General features: G+C 47.8%; 1 protein-coding gene across 1 annotated transcript in view; it reads right to left on the bottom strand.

The window, feature by feature from the left end:
• ADAM12 (ADAM metallopeptidase domain 12) overlaps window positions 1-17818 on the bottom strand; it is a 377451-nt gene that overhangs the window by 38466 nt on the left and 321167 nt on the right. Inside the window, 3 exon segments of the mRNA XM_058298149.2 lie at window positions 10612-10807; window positions 12605-12694; window positions 17115-17292. Coding sequence (XP_058154132.1) covers window positions 10612-10807; window positions 12605-12694; window positions 17115-17292 — 464 coding nt within the window.

Genomic DNA, 17818 nt, shown 5'->3' with positions numbered 1-17818 from the left:
GATGTGATGTGGGGGTGTTTTCGGGACTTGGAGTTGTCCTGGGTGGTTCTGCAGGGACAGTTACCGGACATTGTATGTCCTCCCATGGCCCGCTGGGTGGACTGTGGGAGAGTGTGGGCTATGGTGTGGACCATTGATCATGAGGTGCAGCGGTGCTCAGAGATGTATTCACCAAGTGCAATGAATGTCTCATGATGATGGAGGAAGTTGTTATTATGGGGGGAGGAGTGGGGTGAGGGGGGTGGGGGGTATATGGGGACCTCATATTTTTTGAAAGTAACATTAAAAAAATAAAGACAAAAAAAGAAATGACAATAGGAAAAACAAACAAACAAACGAAAAAAACCCTATAGCCATTGTGTGCACGGTGTGAAAGTCTAAAGCAGAAAGGGGTGTGGCAGTCAGGGAGCCCAGGGAATGGCCATTTTTAACACATCTTCCAGCCAGGGAAAAAAGAGAAGGTATACTCAGATTTAGCGTTGCCAAAGCTTTGGCGTGCTCTTGAATCCTATGCCCAGTGAATTTGGTTTCTTTGTTCCCAAGTAAGTCAGGAAAGTGTTTCACATTCTTGAGAATAAATTGTTCCCTGCAGCGAGACCAAAGGCTGCCTTCTCACCCCCAGTGGGGTTTCGCTGGGTTGCTTCCTTTCACATCACTTCCAACTGCCAGGATGCCATCTTCCTAGAGCCCAGTTCTGCACCTTGACCTTCTTAGCTCCCAAATCCAGGAGGTGCTCTTTTTCTTCCGACATGCCCACTGACTGAATATTCCAATCTGTCGATTGTCAAAGCTTGCCTCCTCCCAAGTAGCAGAAGATGCTCTTGTTACCAAAAACATCCATCTTTCTTTCACCTCTACCTGATTCCTCTTCATCAACTACCAGCAGATGTGGCCAACATCTCATTAACAAACCAGACAAAGAAAACAAAAGCAAAGACCTTGCAACACTCAACATCAGTAATGACCTTAGCCATTGACCTCTGTACTAAGCTGCCCCAATTCTGGACCTCCCATTTTCCCATTCTTCATTTTAAAAAAAATTTAGAGATGCCTTCCCAACTTCCCCCAAATTGGACACAGTCCTCTGTCACGGAAAAAGATAAGGTCTTCAGCTCCTGGCACCACATTCCTTTAATTCCATCCCAGTTTCACATCTTCTTTGTTCACAGTGTGGTTACACCTCTGGCATACTCAGCTTCTGTCTATATTTTCTTCCATATTTTGTCCTCTTGCTCTTTTCCAGCTATCTCTTAAAAGCATAAAGGATGGGAGGGTGACTTTCAATGTAGAACTTTCATTTTGTGTACTTAATTTATTCTTCGTGACGATACTTTTGGTAAGAGTACTTGGACCCAATTGATCAAAGCAGTTTTGAAAAACTAGCATCTAGAATATGAACAAATCAACAGTTTACATGAACCTTTGTATTATTGCCTTTGTCTCCCTCCCTCCTTCCTGCTCTCTCCATCCATCTGTCCATCCATCTGTCCATCTGTCCATCCATCCATCCATCCATCCATCCATCCATCCATCCATCCATCCATCCATCCAAAGTGTTACAGATGTCAATCATGCATCACATGTTTGTTTAGCACTTACTGTCTGCCAGGCACTGAAGGTATAGGGGTGAAAAAATCAGACAGACCTGCTCACTTGAAAATGGCAAGGAGAAACAGAAAACCAACAAATGCATACATTCCTCTAAAGTCCAGAGCTGGGGAGTGCTAGAAAACAACTTGGCATGCAGCCCAAGCAACACCAGATTCAGGTGGATATGGTGCTGCTGCTGCCCCCTGCACGTTGGTAAAATGAGGCAGAAAGTGGCATCTTTCCTTCCTTCCCGACCTCAGAAAACCAGGACAATGGCCTGTAGGTTCCGGTGGATGCTAAGCTCCCTAACCTGAGTGGGTGGAAGAGCGTCCACTCTGCCATGGGGGATGATCCTATTTTGATGCTATCTAGGTTCTATCACCCTTACTATTGTGAAGTAATCTCTCCCCTATGAGATACACCCACTTCAAAAAAATACCCTGCTGCAATTCAAATGTGTTAATTGATACCTTTGGTTTCTTTGGAGGGAGCTAAGGAGGTTTCTGGGTAGTCTATTACATCTATTACATCTGTGATAGTGACCACAGATGGAAGACACTGAAGAAGAAATGAAAGAGATTGCCTTGCCACTGTACATAGAGGACAACACCTATTACAGGCAAAACAACAACAAAAATTTTTATGATATTTTTCATTTTTTATACCCCAATTTGTTTTTTACTTTTAGTTTTTCTAAATAATTATGTATTTTATTTCTAATCTTTAAACCTATCATTTTTCTATTAATTGAATTTGGCAATATATTAGGCTTCATATTTGAAGAAGTTTTGGATCACAGAGGGGTTCAACTGTGGTAGGGGAATAGCACTGGTGCGGGGTGTCATTGATGGTGAATGCATGGGTGGGAGGAAGTTCACCATATATAGGGTATATGGATATGTTCAGATGTTCTTTGGGTATTGACATAGTGGGTAGTTTCAGATGACAACTGAGGGAGTGCTGAATTCCCATCCTGAGGAACTCAGTTGCATTCCCCAATGGAACAGCAATAATCCCCCAGTGCAATGGCAAAGACCAGTGAAGAAGGATGGTCCAATGATGAGTCTTCGATATTGATGACTATGCTTATGAGCCTGTGGGCTTGAAATTTCAACTTGGCCTAGATGCTGGGGGATTTGCAGACATGCCTGCCTTTCTTTCACATGCAGCAGTGACTCACCTGTACATATCGAGATATCCTAGCATAGTACACACAGAGGCTGAGTGTTTCTAAATAAAGGGATTGAATAATGAGCATATTCCGTAAATCAATATTCAACAATAAAACAAAACAAACAAACAAACAAAAATTTGGCCTAGAGCTGCAGGGTGCCTAAGAGTTACCTCCTGAGATCCTCCATGTTGCTTGAATGTGGCCACTCTCTAAACCAAACTCAGCATGTAAATGCATTACCATCCCCCCAATGTGGGACATGACTCCCAGGGATGAGCCTCCCTGGTACTGAGGGATTACTACCAAGCACTGGCTGGTGATGCAACTAGAAAAAGGCCTTGAATAAAAGGGGGAAATGGTAAAGACAAATGAGTTTATATGGCTAAGAGACTTCAAAAGGAGTTGGGAGGTCATCATAGTTGCACTTATGCACGTCTCAGCAGGATCTCAGAGCTGGCTACAGAGCACCCAGGCTACAGAGCACCCAGGTCCTACAGTCATGGCAGATGGCTCTGGAGTTCAGTGCCTTGCCGGTGGGCCCTACTTTGGAATTTGTGCTCCTGAGTGTGATGGAGTTGGATTCAGATGTGACTTCTCTACACATGCCTCTTCTGTCACTTTTACTGAACCTGTGAGGGGTTTGTGTATGCTCAGGAGACTTGAATCTCTGGACTGGACATGTGCCATCTGGGCCCTGAGCCTCAGCAGAGTTGCAACACCTACTCTCTGGCTGTGAGTAAAGGTTCTTGGGCTTGATTCCTCTATTTCATTGAACCTCGGGAACAGTCTCCCATCAATTAATTCCTCTCTGTCCTTAAACAAAGGCATGTAAAATGGCAGGCATTGTGATACACTATTTTTATTCCTCATCTCTACCCGTAAGTTCTTAATACCCCATTGCACAGATTAAATGTTGAAAGCCTCAGCATTTCAGCAACTTGCTGAAGATCACCAGATTAAGTGGCAAAGTTAGACTTGATGCAGAGTGAGCCAAAGCTAAAGTCTGTGTCCTTTCTATGCAGCCAGGACCCTGTGTTACCTCCCTCTTAGAAACCACCTAGTTCCCCTTTCTGCCCCGCCTCCCCCAAACCCCAGTCCCCTCCTTCAATTCACCTGCTCCTGGCCTTGGCTCCAGCTCCACCCAACCCTTTTCCAAGCCACCCCACGCTTAGCTCAGGCACAGACTGAACTGCTGACACACTCCCTGAGTGAGCCCAGAGGGGTGTCCCCCAAAAAGGGGGACAATGGAGAGAAGCAGCAGACATTTTTAAGGCTTTTTGTTTAATCCCTACTGGCTCAGGAAAAGAAATGAGAAATTCTGAATATAATGACTTGGAAACTTCTGGGGGAGAGGTCAGACCCCAAAGAAACAAAGCTCGGTAGTGTTTGGCCAGTAAAATTTATTCCCCTCTGGTATTAATTTGCCAAGCAGCTTGAATGATGTAGGGTTCTACAGGTTAACTTTCTGTAGCCTCCAGGGAACCAATAACTGTCTCTTTCCAAGAGTTTTATTCACTTGAGCTCTCACCCCAAACTCAAGGGGGCAGGAGATGCCATGTCCCATTTTACCGTTGATGGATGGCTGGAACATGTTAGCGATGGGCCCGGCATGACATGGCTCACTCCAACTCGGACAGAAAAAGGCACTTTCGAGTGACAGCAGACTGTGATTTTATCGCTAAAGAGACTTGGGGATCGGATAGGGAATCCCCCTCTGCCGAGCCCAGGGGCAAAATGCGCACCCCAGCCCTGCCAAGCACCATGCTCATTCTTTTCTCTAGAGAACTGAGGGAAAGCAGACTCTGAGGGTGAATCCACGGTCCACCTTTTGAACACTGTGTCCCCAAGGAGACTGATGATCCTTAGCAACCCTCTGAATCGGCAGCACCTCGGAAGCTGTGGTTTTTATCCTGGGGGGGGGGGCAGTGGGCAGGCAGGTGGGAGGAGGTGGAACAACACCCTGCTTGCAGTGGTAGATCAGTGTCCAGGAGGGGAGCATGCCTGGGCCTTCGAGACTCCAGGTGGGGACAAGAGACCCTGCATGAAAAACGCGGACGTCCCCAGGCCAAGGGATGTAGAGTGAAGGGAAACCCATGTTAGGAGGACATGAGCAGTGAGACTCACATCTAGAGCATGGCAGGCCTCTGCTGTGCCTGCCTCCGAGTTTAGGCTGTAGGATGGCTGCTTCTGGGGGCAGCAAGCTGCCAGCTAGAGCCTGGAGTACCCCTCGGTGCCACTTCCTCCTGTATCCCCAGCTACACGCTGGCCCTGCCCTCGTAAGGGGTAGGTCTGTTTCTAGGAAAATCTGTGCAGTATGGAGATTTCTCTGCTGGTTTGGAACAGAGTTAGGGGTTTGTGAAAAGGAATTGTCTCCAGGGGGTTGGGTCGTTGTTTCTTCTGTCCAATAGCTCTCCCTTATCCCTTATTCTAGGATCTGAAGCCATTCGTCTTATGGGAAATTCATTTTATATGGTTCATGTAGGGATTCCATTCCCACCAAAGCTAGAGGGACGGGAATAAGTTTCAAGTCTGGCCAACCAGAGTACCCCATCCCCAGGTCATACGATTGGTTCCATGCTAGGGGCGTGGCCTAAGTCTGGCCAATCAGTTTATTCCTTGGAACTTCTCCGGGAGTTGGCAGGATAATGGTGTGTCTAGGGTGGCCATATTGCTTGGTGCAGGTAACTGCGTCCTTCGACGGTTTACTCAATCACCACCTTTCCATGGTGGCTGGAATGGACCCTTCCTTCTCTCCTTCCTCCTGCAAAGGCTGTCTCTTTCTTTGTACTTAACTACTTTCACCTTTTGCGATATCCTATGGCTTCTTCTGCCTGGCTATAAAAATCCTTGCAGGGAGGGTTGGTACTTTAGGCCTCTACAGAGCAGGTGTGTTCCAAGGAGTGAAGTAAGGAAAGGCTGCGTGTAAGGTAATTTAGGAAAAGCGGATCATGTTGTAAATGCCCTTCCCAGAGGAAGCCAATTGTGGTTTCTGCAAAGCAAAACGTCTTGGGTAAGTGAAACTGCTGCCTCGTTTATCTTTTCTGTGACTCTGGAGTTTCATTCATTCATTGACATCCAATGAATTACTGTGCTGGCTTCTGAGGAAAAAGATGCAAGGTCATGAAAAGACGGACTCTTTTTTACTCCCTGGAAAGAGAAATTAGATAAGTAGGGAAGCTGAAAACAAGGACATGGGCCTGACCTCAGGAGTGGATGAAGGTTTGGCTTTAAAAGAAACCACCAGTAAAGGGAACAGACTCAAAGCCCCTGGCAACCCCGAGACAACACTCGGGGCACCTTGGCTCATCAGAACCTGCCGACCCCGCAGGGAGTAACGGGGAGGTGTTCCAGGCAAGGTGTTTCATGTGGCTTTCGTGTGTCAGCTCCCACCTAGCGTTTACCCTAATGACAGAAGGGTCGAGAACCAAAAAAGTGTCACTGACTTCTGTTCACGTGTAAGGTATTACGAACGTACAGATTTGGGTTCAATGTTGCTACCCTTAAAAAGTGTACTGCATGTTTTGATTCTTGAAAAAAGGGCCAATAATTTTCTTTAACACGACTGTATTACACCAATTTAAAGCCTCTGGTTCTCAATAATGGAATACATAGATGTTTTGCCATTATCAAAAGAGAAGATTTGGCCTGTGAAAGGGAATTTTGACATCTTACGTTATAAGTATTTAGGAAGTCGTGGATTTCAATGAGCAGTTTATCTTGAGTGACATCAGTTAAATTTGAAATTTTAGTTTGGAAGCTCCAATGTCGTTAATTTTTTTCAGAGAGGTATGATGGCATCTTACATTAAGCCCACAATTTACTCTCCCTAATCTTTTGCATAAAATGAATCCATTATGCAAATACATTTCTCTGATTCAGTCGGATTAGCTCCTCCCTCCCCTATCACTGAGCTCCCCAGCCCAAGTTATGATATCCACCCACAAGCATACTTGTATAAACAACCAGACGCTGTTGTTTTCTCTGTGTATTTCTCTCTATGTCCCTCTTCCCCAAAGCAACTTTTCCATCTCGTAGGAAAATAAAGTCCAAATGAGAAAATTTTATAATTTTCCTCTCACAAAATGGGACAAAAGGGAGATTTTCCTGACTCAAAAACAATATGACTCTTGGCAAAAATATCTTTCTGTCCCATCTGCAGCCACCAGAATTGTGGGTGATTTTTAAATGCACTGCCCAGGGTAGAACACAGTAAACCAAACTCATTTTAAACCAGCCTTGCAGATAAACACCAAATATTTACCAGCCCATAAAAATGATCTGATCAGTTCATACTGCACACATCAAGTGACACTATATTCTGGTGAGTGATAAAACAGATAAAACTAACGTATTTCAGGACTTCTCTGATGTAAATTGTTGCTGGCTTTAGATGTGTAGTTATCCATAAGGTTTATTTCCAAGTAATGTTTTCAGGAACCACACAAGGGTTCTGATAAACAACATTGGCAAATTAAATTTGCTGCCTCAAGACAAAACTCCAGCTGCATTTCAGAAGGAATAAAGGTCATGTAACATTGTCAGGAAATTTTTGTGGATATTAAGACTTAAACTGGACAAAGAGTTAAAGGCAAGTTACAGAGTTTGAACTGCAGATAACATTTATGTGTTTGACATTGACAAATTAAGTCTTGATATACAAGATTTGTGGGAGAAAATCAGTGAAGAAAAAATTAAACTCCCAGCCCACAAGAATGACAACAATAACCACAATTAGGAAAACAAACAAATGAATAAAAAACTCCAAAAGGTAGTCTAAAAGTGTATTACTTTGCTAGTTAGGAGTTGCAAGCATGTGTTTTGAATTTTCTATCGTTTAATTTCTGGACAGATTTGGAAGTAGGAACATTATATTGAAATATAACGCTAGATTGAGAAAAGCCCATTTCCAAAGCGGAAGGAAGGGCTTCCTCCGGCCAGCGTCTGGGTCCCCAGATGAGCGCAGGATAACTAGAGAATTCTGGATGACTCCACAGCCCAGTCGGGTCACCAGAGTGCGAGCAGCAGGGGCCAGCGGGGAAAGAACTGCACCAGCCCTAGAGTTCTGAGCCGCCGGGGGTCCCCGGAGGCCTAAAGTGACCCCAAAGCCAAAGTGGTCCAGATCCCAGAGCACTGTCTAAACGGAAGGGGAAACTAAATACTGCAAATGCATCCTTGACGGTGAGGTTTCCTCTTCTGAGTCATGACAAGCTAATTCAAACTGACCACCGCGTCAAAGCATCGCACTAAACCCTGGCAGAGCTCGCTGGCCGGCAGCGGCCCGGGTCCCCCAGTTACCTCTGCCCCTGGGGACGTGTTTGTCTGGCGCGGAAACTTCCTGACAGGACGCCGTACTGGGGTCACATCCTGAGCCTGACTCAGGGTCCAGGGAAGAGGGGAAGTATGGCACTCTGGCCAAATCTGCACCCTTGAGTCAGCCTCTTACACAGAGTAGGTCATCAATAAATGAGAGGATGAGGTAATGGACGAGGCTTAACGGGCTCCCAATCACAGTTCAGCTCCAGCCAAACAGAGTGACCCACCGCTCCCGAACCCAGCCCACTCTTCAATCTGGGCTTCAACCGATCCTATTCCAAACGCTGGAAACACCCTGCCTCTCCCTTCCCCCCGGAAAATGACCACTCCAGGGACATGCCCATGAAGCCTTCCCTATGTGGCTGCTGGTCTCCTGCCCTCCACGTTGAGTCCCCTCTGCTCTATGCCTTCATCTGATGTTGCTCACCGTCCTCTCACAGCCCTTTCAGGATCTGCATAGCTGGCCCCCCAGCTGGAGCAGCCTGTGCACACAGACGCGCCGTGTTTCTAGAGCTCACGTGACTAGGCCCCATGCCTCTGGAACGGTACCGCAGGGATGTGTTACAGGCTGTGCTGGAGGACAACAGGCATCCCCGGGGCAGGTGTATCGCTCTCCCTGTTTTACAGATGAGGTAAAACAAGGTGGAATAACCCTGCTAGTAAGTGAACTGTTCAACACCTTATAGACAGACTAATGGCTCCTCCAAGATGCCCAAATCCCTGGAACATCTGGACAGCTCACCTTCCATGGCGAGAGGTTCGTTGCAGGTGTGATGAATTCCAGGCTCTTGAGATGGGGAGAGGAACCTGGGTCATCCAGGTGGGTTCAGAGGACTCACAAGCATCACGAGTGTCGTAAGAGAGCAAGAGGGTCAGCATCAGAAAAGGAGATGTGACGCCAACAGCAGGGGTGGGGGTGGGAAGAGAAAGCACTAGAGAGATTTGGAAGTGCTACACTGCTGGCCTGGAAGATGCAGGAAGGGGCCACGAGCCAAGGAATGCAGGTGGCCTGGAGAAGCTGGAAGAGGCAAGAAAGGAAAGAGATTGTCCCCTGCAGCCCAGTCGACACCTTTATGTTAGGATTTCTGACCTCCAAAACGTAAGATGGGAATACGTGTTGTTCCAAGCCACTGGGTTTGTGGTTATTTGTTACAGCACCAAGAGGACACTTGTAACCCAGTCCCTTCGACCTGGACGAAGGAGCAGCCAGGGTGGAGGGGAAGGAGCGCATGGCAAAGGGGGAGGAAAGGCTCTTCTAAGACGCTCCCTGGCACAGGGGCTGAGCTGGCCCTGCAGGCCGTGCCCTCTGCTCTCCCTGAAGAAGTATTCATGGCCATCTGAGGTACTAAGACGGGGTTGGCAGAGTTCAGCTGAAACCCAGGAAGTCACAAGCCTGAGATGCCTCCCCAAACCTGGTCCCATGTTTGCCATGTCCAGGAGCTCTGAGCAGATGGCCCAGAGGGTGACCCCCTCCTTACCAACACGGGCTTGTCACCAAGGTCTGGACTTGCATGATGTTTAGCACTAAATGAATGCCCACTTGGCAAACTTATGCACCTGAGCTTTCTTTTAATTTCAGAGTTTTTATGGAACTTCAGTTCAAGTTATCACTCGTTTGGGGCGACCACACATCGTGGGAGTTATGCATGGCCTTTGGGTCAAATCCAAGCCCTGCGACTTTGAGAAACGGACTTCCTGTCTCTGTTTTCAGTTTCGGGCACTGCCCCCACTACACGGGGGTGTTGGAGGGTTCGGAGAGACAGGTGAAGCTGGTAGCCCTGCCCGGGGCCCACCCAGCACCTATACACAGGAAGCATGGACCTCTGCAGTAGCCTCTTCCTGGCCACCTTGCCACCTGGGGGCTTTTCCCAGAGTACACATCAAGCCCATCACTCTGCCTTCAGATTCAAAACGTCATTCAGGGTGCTCCGCCACCTGCCTGCACATTTACCCGAGAGTGCCCCAGGCCTCCCACCCCAGCTCTGCGCCTCCCACCCTCTGTGCTTTCTCATCTGCTGCCGCCTGAGTCAGGAGTGACCTGTCCCCAGCCTTCCCAGGTCACAACTCAGGCGCCAAGTCTCTCGGGGGCCTTTCTCAATGCCTCCCTCCAGTGCCTCCAGATGCAGTGCTGTCCTCTCTCTGGCACCCTCAGCCTGGGCTGGGGTCCTCGTCTGAGCACTTAGGGGCATTTACCACAAGCCCAGTGGTGGTGGGCACTTCTGCCCACCTGCCTTTTCAACTGCGTTTTAAGCTCTCTGCGGGCAGGGCTATGGCTGATTCAGCTCTGTAGGCCCTGGGGCATAGAGGAAGTGCACACACATCTTTTTTTTGGACTGGATTGGGCTGCTGCAGGGCAGGCTCCAGGTAGTGTTGTTTTGCACACCTAGCGCCCTGCACAGCCCCAACAGGCAGTGGGTCATACCCGCTAAAGGGAGCAGATACTTCCACCCAGGGGGCTCTGGAGCCAGCAGAAGGCTCGTCCCCCCAAATCCCACCGCTCCAGGGCCACCCGCTGGCTGGGAGGCAGCACGTACCTGGTCCCCAGAGCGTGACGCACTGCTGCTCGTGGGTCTGGCAGATGCCGTTGTAGCAGTAGCCGTCCACACCCTGGCACTGGTGGCCGTCGTGCAGGTACACGTTGGCCGGGCAATGCGGACTGGCCCCTGTGCAGAACTCTGGGAGGTCGCAGGAGTTGCTCGAGCCCCTGCACGCTGTCCCTGCAGGTTTCAGCTGCAAGAAGAGGGTTGTGACAGCCTGTGCATGCAGACAGGGGTCAGCAGGGGCTTGGAGTGCTCCTGGGGCAACACCAGCCACGGCCAAGGGCTAGGGATTTCCAGGGAATCCTGCTGACAGCACCAGGAGCTCCTTCAGTGAACAGAGTCTTGCTCAGAGCTCAGTGAACAGAGTCTTGCTCAGAGCTCTGGGGCTCACTGTCCCACTCAGGGTGGGGGCAGCCAAGAGCAGCCTCTTTTTAATTTCATGCAACGTTAGGATTTGCTGACAAGCAGACAAGCTGGACACTGGCGCCCGTCACCTCGGAGGACAGCGGGGGAGAGGGGAGCACCGGCTATTGGGCTCGTTGGCTTTTCGGACAAAAATCTCTGGCCGCCAACACCATGGCGTGTTTCCAAATGACATTCATGCTTAAAGGATTAGCGTTTATGGGCAAGTTAACAAAAATAAGGCCTGGGGCACAATCACTATAACAATTTTACTTTGTCCTCATATCGGACTGCTGGATACCTGCATTTTGTACTCTACGGGATGAGGGAGAGAAGTAAAGTGAGAAGCAGTGAAGGACATTGGAAACCATCCGACCAAACAAACCCTCATCCTTTTCCGGTGGAGGAAACAAAGGCTCAGTGGCTTGTCTGACACTCACCAGCCGGTGACCCCACCCCAGGTCTGGGCTCAGTGCCCTGCATGCATCTCAAAGGCAAAGAAATAAGACTCCTGCCATCTTCTAGAAGGTCTAAAATTTCAGTGGAATTGCTCACACGTCATTAAATGAACGTGGATCACACCCAGGCTCTGCCCAGCACCCTCCTCTGCCCTGCCCTGCCCTCCCCTGTCCCCCACCTCTCGGGACCTGCCCTGGGTGTTATCTGGGCCTGAACCCAACCTTGCTTCCCTCTTTCCCCTCATCCCTCTTCCAGGTGCCTTCCATTGCCAGTTGCTGGGTGACAGAAGGGAGTGCCAGGTTTTGTTTAACCCTTCCCTTGTGTTAATCACAGTTAAAAGGAATGATGGCTATCCCAGAGCCGAACATCAAATGTCATAATGCAAGTCTGAATCACTGTGCTCTAGTAGGGTAGCTAAGAGGGAGTTTCCTGCAAGCAGAACGCCAAGATTAATTGCTTAATTAAGAAGAAATAAAACACTCCCCTTGGAACCCTTGCATCAAAAGCTCAGGCTTCTACTCTCTGTCAGATCTCAGCTCTAAATAATGAGACAAACAATGGACTTGCCAAAGCAAATGCAACCAAGGCGGCGGCAATGGCTGAAGCATAAAACTGCCACTCTCGCCTGGGCTGGGTCAGCCAACGCCTTCCATTAGGAGGACATCATGGCCGAGATGTTTACAGAAGCCCCTTGAGCAGCCCAGCAGGCGGACATTCTTGGGATGGAGCTGAGGGACCGAGAGTCAGGCTGATGGGGCCTGGGGACGTGTCCTCACGTGGTTTCTTTGCATGATCATGACAGAACTGCAAGTGCCTTGAAGAGCACAACTGGAACACTTACTATTTAGTTCGAGTTTTTTGGTCCAATTACTTTTAAGACCAGAGAGAAATAACTTAGCATAGATGACTTAGCCACTAAAATGGGCACTTCCCAGTGAGACTGGAAGATAATAAAAACAGGAGTCGGCTGCCATCAAGCTGTGAGGTAAAGCGTCGGTTTCCACCAGGGTCTCCCCCGGCAGGGGCATGGGACTGCCACCTTGCCTCTGCTGCTTGCCCCACACCAGTGCTTCCCCACCTGATCCTGCCGGCCACACAGGGTCAAGCCTCAGCTGGGGCAACCCACCTGGCAGTCGTCACAGCACAGCCCGTGCGCACACACGGCGTCTGGCCTCAGGGTGCAGCTGGTGGCATTGCAGCAGCGATTGGTACATTCCTGGAGGGAGAATGAGATCTGTCGGACAGGTCATAGGGAGCAACGACTCGTAGAGAGCAAGCGCTGCCTTACGTGATCGTGGAAGGAAAGGAGGAACGAGTGTCCCGGCTCCTAAGCCGAGAGCCAGCCGGGCTAAGGATTATCTTCATCTGCAAGAAAGCAAACTTCTGTGAAGTGCTGATGAAAGGACTTGGCCTGCCCGTTATGGGAACCGTCAGGAGCATGGGCTTGGCTGGGGGGCCAGCCAGGGAGTCCCTGTAGGGCAGGGGTCTCTGATTACCAGGGGTCACATTGCAGTGAACTGTGTTGAGGGTCACTGGAAGTACTTGGAACTCAAGTATTGAAAAATACGCCTAGATGTGTGTAAACTTGACTCTTCAAAGACTGACCCTTTGATCTGGAGTATACCGGCAGGAAGTGAAGTCAAAACAATTGTGTTTGAAGCCGTGCTCTCCAGCTACCCTACCAGACAGCCCTGGCTGGAAGCCAGGCTCAGCCCAGGTGGGCTGTGCGCCCCAGGAGGCCCTGAGAGCTGCTCATTAGCGCACCAAGAGCCTGGGAGGGGGTCTCTGGGCTGTGCCCGTCGATTTGCAAGGGCTGGAGACAGACAAATCCCCTATTAGCTGTACTGTCCTCTGGGAAAGGAAAGTGAGAGAGAAAAATGAACTTTTTTTTTAATGCTGTGTTTGACAAGTACCCCATTTTTTTTTCCCCAATGAGAAAAAGAAAGATGGACGCATTTTGCTTAGTACTAAACAAAAAGCCTGTAGGCCTTTATCCAGTGTATTTATGAAGTCCCCCATACTTTAGAACATAGCAGTAACTTGGGGTTGACACATTTTAGAAGAAACTATAATTCTTATCAACATTCTTTTATTTTATTCAATACATGATATGCTCTGAAGAATTTATATACTACTAGCTAGGGTGAATCCAATCATATAATAGTTTAACAGTTAAATAATTTATCTCGAAAACCATCTTTTTTGAATAACTTATCATTAGTACTACAAATGTAATTAATAAAGTTTTGTCAATAAGCCAGAAGATTTATGGTAAACCTAGATATCTGAACTGTATCCTGTGTAAAACTCTATGAGTCATGCTTTAATTTGATGTTTACAGTTTGCTCCTATTGTACGTACATCCAAAGTCATTAAATTTTAAATTTGTTCAGGGACTTTATAAACATCCAGAATGTATTATAAACACAATAAGATAAAACTGCCAATCAGAAGTCATAGTTACAACTTTCATGACAGCAAGAGTTTCTAACTCAAGGACTTAAAATTCTGCAAGGCCTAGGAACTTTTTTTTGACTCTTAAAAAGGAGACATTAATTGCATTCTTGATCAGTGCTGTCAAATGTATAGCAATGCTGTGTCTTGCTTATTATAGGCTAAATGGCTCTACTAATGCCACATTAACCAAATTACAGATTTTCTTTAAATTCTAAGTTAAATTAGCCATTGTAAATCTGGGTTCTATGATCCCCCTTCCCCCAGAAAAAGACAAAACAAAACACCAAATAATATAAGCAGCAGATCAAATGGAAATGTAGCCAGACAGAACGGCTTTGACATGAAAGGGGGTTGATAATGTGAAAGGAGAAAATAAGAATGATAACCACATTTAAAACATACTTGCAAGCTACTGGCATCCTATTGACTTTAAACACGGAGACAAGGCTGCTTTCCCAGGCCTGTTAGCAGGAAGAACGAGAGACCTGTCAGGAGATCCTTATGGTTGATAGAAATCCAATGCCCCGGAAGGGAAGGCCTCAGCAGTCACTTGCCTTTCTAATGGCCTGGAATGTATTTCTTCTGCAGTACCATATTTATCAGAAGAGACAAACTCCTCATCTCTTGATGCATTCATTTTATCATACTCATAAGAGAAGTTCAACAGAACCCAATGAATACTAAGTTTCCAAAGAATAAAAAGTAATGAAACCATTAAGAGAATTCTCTACAAATTCATTAATTGTCATTCCCACATTATAGGTGGTAGACATAGGTCCTTAATCACAATGAACTGGGCTAAGACTAGGATGTGTTGTCGTTTTGAAAAGAGTGGAGATTTGGGAAAAGGGAGCAGAATCTGGCTCCAGTCGTGTGCTGGTAGAAGGCATTCTGACCCCATGCAACGTCCTTATTAACTCACATGCTGAGTCCCACTATGGGTCAGCGAGTAGCTGCGTCAACGTGACGTAAAGGCATGACGAGAACTTCTGGGGAAATACTGAGCACTGGGCAGGAGACACAAGCCCCGGTTAATGGGTCTCGCTAAAAGTTTTGGTTAAAGCAATCTGGAACTAGGAAATGGGCTATGCTAGACACAGATTGGGCTTGAACCTTGAAAAGCCAAAAACAGACAATAATTAAAAGTGAAATCTGAAAGATTTCTTGGAAGAAAGAACTTTGGATGAAGGGAATGAGTGTCCTCTTCAAAATACCAAGAATTTATCCTGTGAAAGAAGGACTCTGACTACTAAAATACAAAGTTGAGAACTATGCGCAGGTAGAATTTGACTCTGTAAGGAAGAAGTCTGTAAGAATCGAAGCTGCCCTGGAAAATCATGTGCGGCTTAAAGATACAGTAAGCACACCGTTGAGTACAAACTGGATGACTATTTGATGGAGATAAAAGAGAGGATCAGAATATCAGTGGCTACCAAATTTGAAGCACTCAAGCATTTGCTGACGTGATGGTGGGATGGCGATGATGGTGGTGGTGGCGATGGCTGTGATGGTGGTGGAGGTAGGGGTGGGGTGATGGTGATGTGATGATGGCAGTGATGGCGGTTGTGGTGGCGATGGTGGTAATAAAGAGGGTGACGGCAGTGGTGGTGGTGATGGTGGTGGTGGCAGTGACGGTGAGAATGGATGGTGGAGGTGACGGTAGTAGCAGTGGTGATGATGGAGTTCATGTCCCCATGTAAAGCTGTCCAATTTACCTCAATTAATAAACAATTACAGGGTGCTCTAATCAAAGATGGACCATTCTAAGTTAACAGGGCCTCTCCTGAGAAATACAGAGAATTTAAACTAATGTTCTTTCTTCCTTCAAGTAATTGATAAGGCCTCCAAGGAATTTCCCTTTTGCACCCCCCATTCCATGATGGTTTCCAGTTTTCCTCCATTGGTCTTAAAAGGAGTTTCTGTAACACCATACTTAGGACCTGCTCCTGCATGACAACCATGCCCTGGGCATTGTAAGCAGAGGACAATGCCATTATGGTTGATGAATCCTGAGTTTGGCAAGGGCATGAAAACACTTGATAAAACCACCTCTAGCCTCCCTTGCACCTGCCGGATACTTCTTCACTCTGAACATTCTTGTAGGAACTGTTAGACCAAGATCATTGCTGCTGGTACAGAAAACCCCAGAGACCTGGAAATGAGGTGATGATTCTATCAACCAGTTGTTTGTTTGATGAACACAGGAACATAAGGGACGCCTCAGAGTCTCAGCACAATTTTCCTTCACTTGCTAGAATCCTACTTTCACAGCAGCCCTCCAAGACACAATCTCCCTAAACCCCCCTAAGCCCATCAGTGAATTCAGCTAAGCCCACCTTGAACTTGCCTACCATTTCAGCATAAGCTCTCAGGAACCCCCCGTGTAGATTGCCTGCCGTACAGAACTACTTGCTTTGATTTATTCCCAACACAACCTCCCCCAGTCTTCAAGGGGATGCTTGTTTTACTAGGAGGCCCCCCATGCCCTCTCTTTCTCATGCCCTCTCAAGATTATTCAGAGATTGAAAAGTGGCTGTTATAATTTTTATGTTGATTAACTTTACTTGGGCCCTACAGAAACAAGAAAATTCCCTGACATGGGCTGGAAAACAGGGCTAAGTAAGCCCCTTTGCTCGATAAAAATGTTGCCTGCCTTGGCTTATTGCTTCTGAAAGCTAACGAGGACAAGGCAGAAGGCTTGGGGCCTCGGGTCCTGCATACAGAGGAGGCTGCGGCAGCAAAGGCAGAATTTAAACCGGAGAGGAAGCTCTCCGTTCAAAATGCACGCTGCTTATTCTAATTCCCCTCTAGTCGCAGGCCTTACAAAGAGAAAGAAATGGTGCTTATTAGCTATTTGAAGCCAGAATTCCAAGGCTTTCTTTTCTGTCAAACTCAAAGCTAAACGCATTTTTATTGTTCTTGTCCTCATCTCGCCGAGAATATTGCGCCCTTCCATAAAGAAGACTCTTTATCTTCTTAAACCAAGTGATACAACTTGTCCCGTGAGACAGTTAATATTCAAGAGAGCCATCCGAGCTCGTAAGGCTCGTTCAAGGTGGCCAGGCAGGACTTTTCCATCCTGAAAATCTCTAGCACTTGCCCTTGGCTGCGCAGCTCCTCCAAGTTCTCGCTCTCTGCCAGAAGGAGGAGGAGGCAAATGTTCCGGAAACGGCCCTTACCTCCGGGTCCCCACAGTCACACTGCTCTCCATCTTCGACGTAGCCGTTCCCGCACTTCTGGCCCCCCAGGAAGCGTGTGACGTCGGGCAGGTTGAAGAGGCACGCCCCCACGCCCTTGTCCAGGCTGGCCTCCAGGTCCTTCCTGCTGCAGCTGCTGAACCCCACGGGGAACGGGAACCTGTGGAGGAGAACCCGGGGGTCAGGCCTTGAGTGGGGCAGCCCCCGCGTCACCTGCCCGGTCAACGAGCAGGGGCGCAGGCACTTGGTGCCAAACAAGGCGCAGCACGCTCCACCCCCAAATCCATTCCTACCCGTTACCCTGTATCCGCCGGCAGCGAAGCACTTTAACAAAAGAGCGAGGACCTTCTGGTGGTTTTCACATCAGCTAACGCAGACAGTCTCGCTACAGACATCATTAATATTTCTGGGTGAAATGATGCTCTGGGAGGTGAATTCTTATGATCTGTGGCTTGTCATAGGAACACAGACCACTGTCCTTATTGGAAAGTGCACAGAAAAACGAGATACAGAGGTCCATGCTCAGCAATTCCATGTTTTTCCCAACAGAGGTCATGGACTGATAGTGGCATGCAGGTTTATGAAGATGGAGTCACTGTCTTCCCCAAGGACTGCCAGGAGAATATAGAGATGGCCCCAAAACGCGGGCGCTGCTCTTGGGTCTGACACCACGGCCACAAAGGGGG

This window comes from Dasypus novemcinctus, chromosome 6, assembly GCF_030445035.2.
Source record: "Dasypus novemcinctus isolate mDasNov1 chromosome 6, mDasNov1.1.hap2, whole genome shotgun sequence".
Taxonomy (NCBI): domain Eukaryota; kingdom Metazoa; phylum Chordata; class Mammalia; order Cingulata; family Dasypodidae; genus Dasypus; species Dasypus novemcinctus.
Note: the sequence above shows the minus strand (reverse complement) of the source record. Positions and strands in the feature narration are given on the sequence as shown.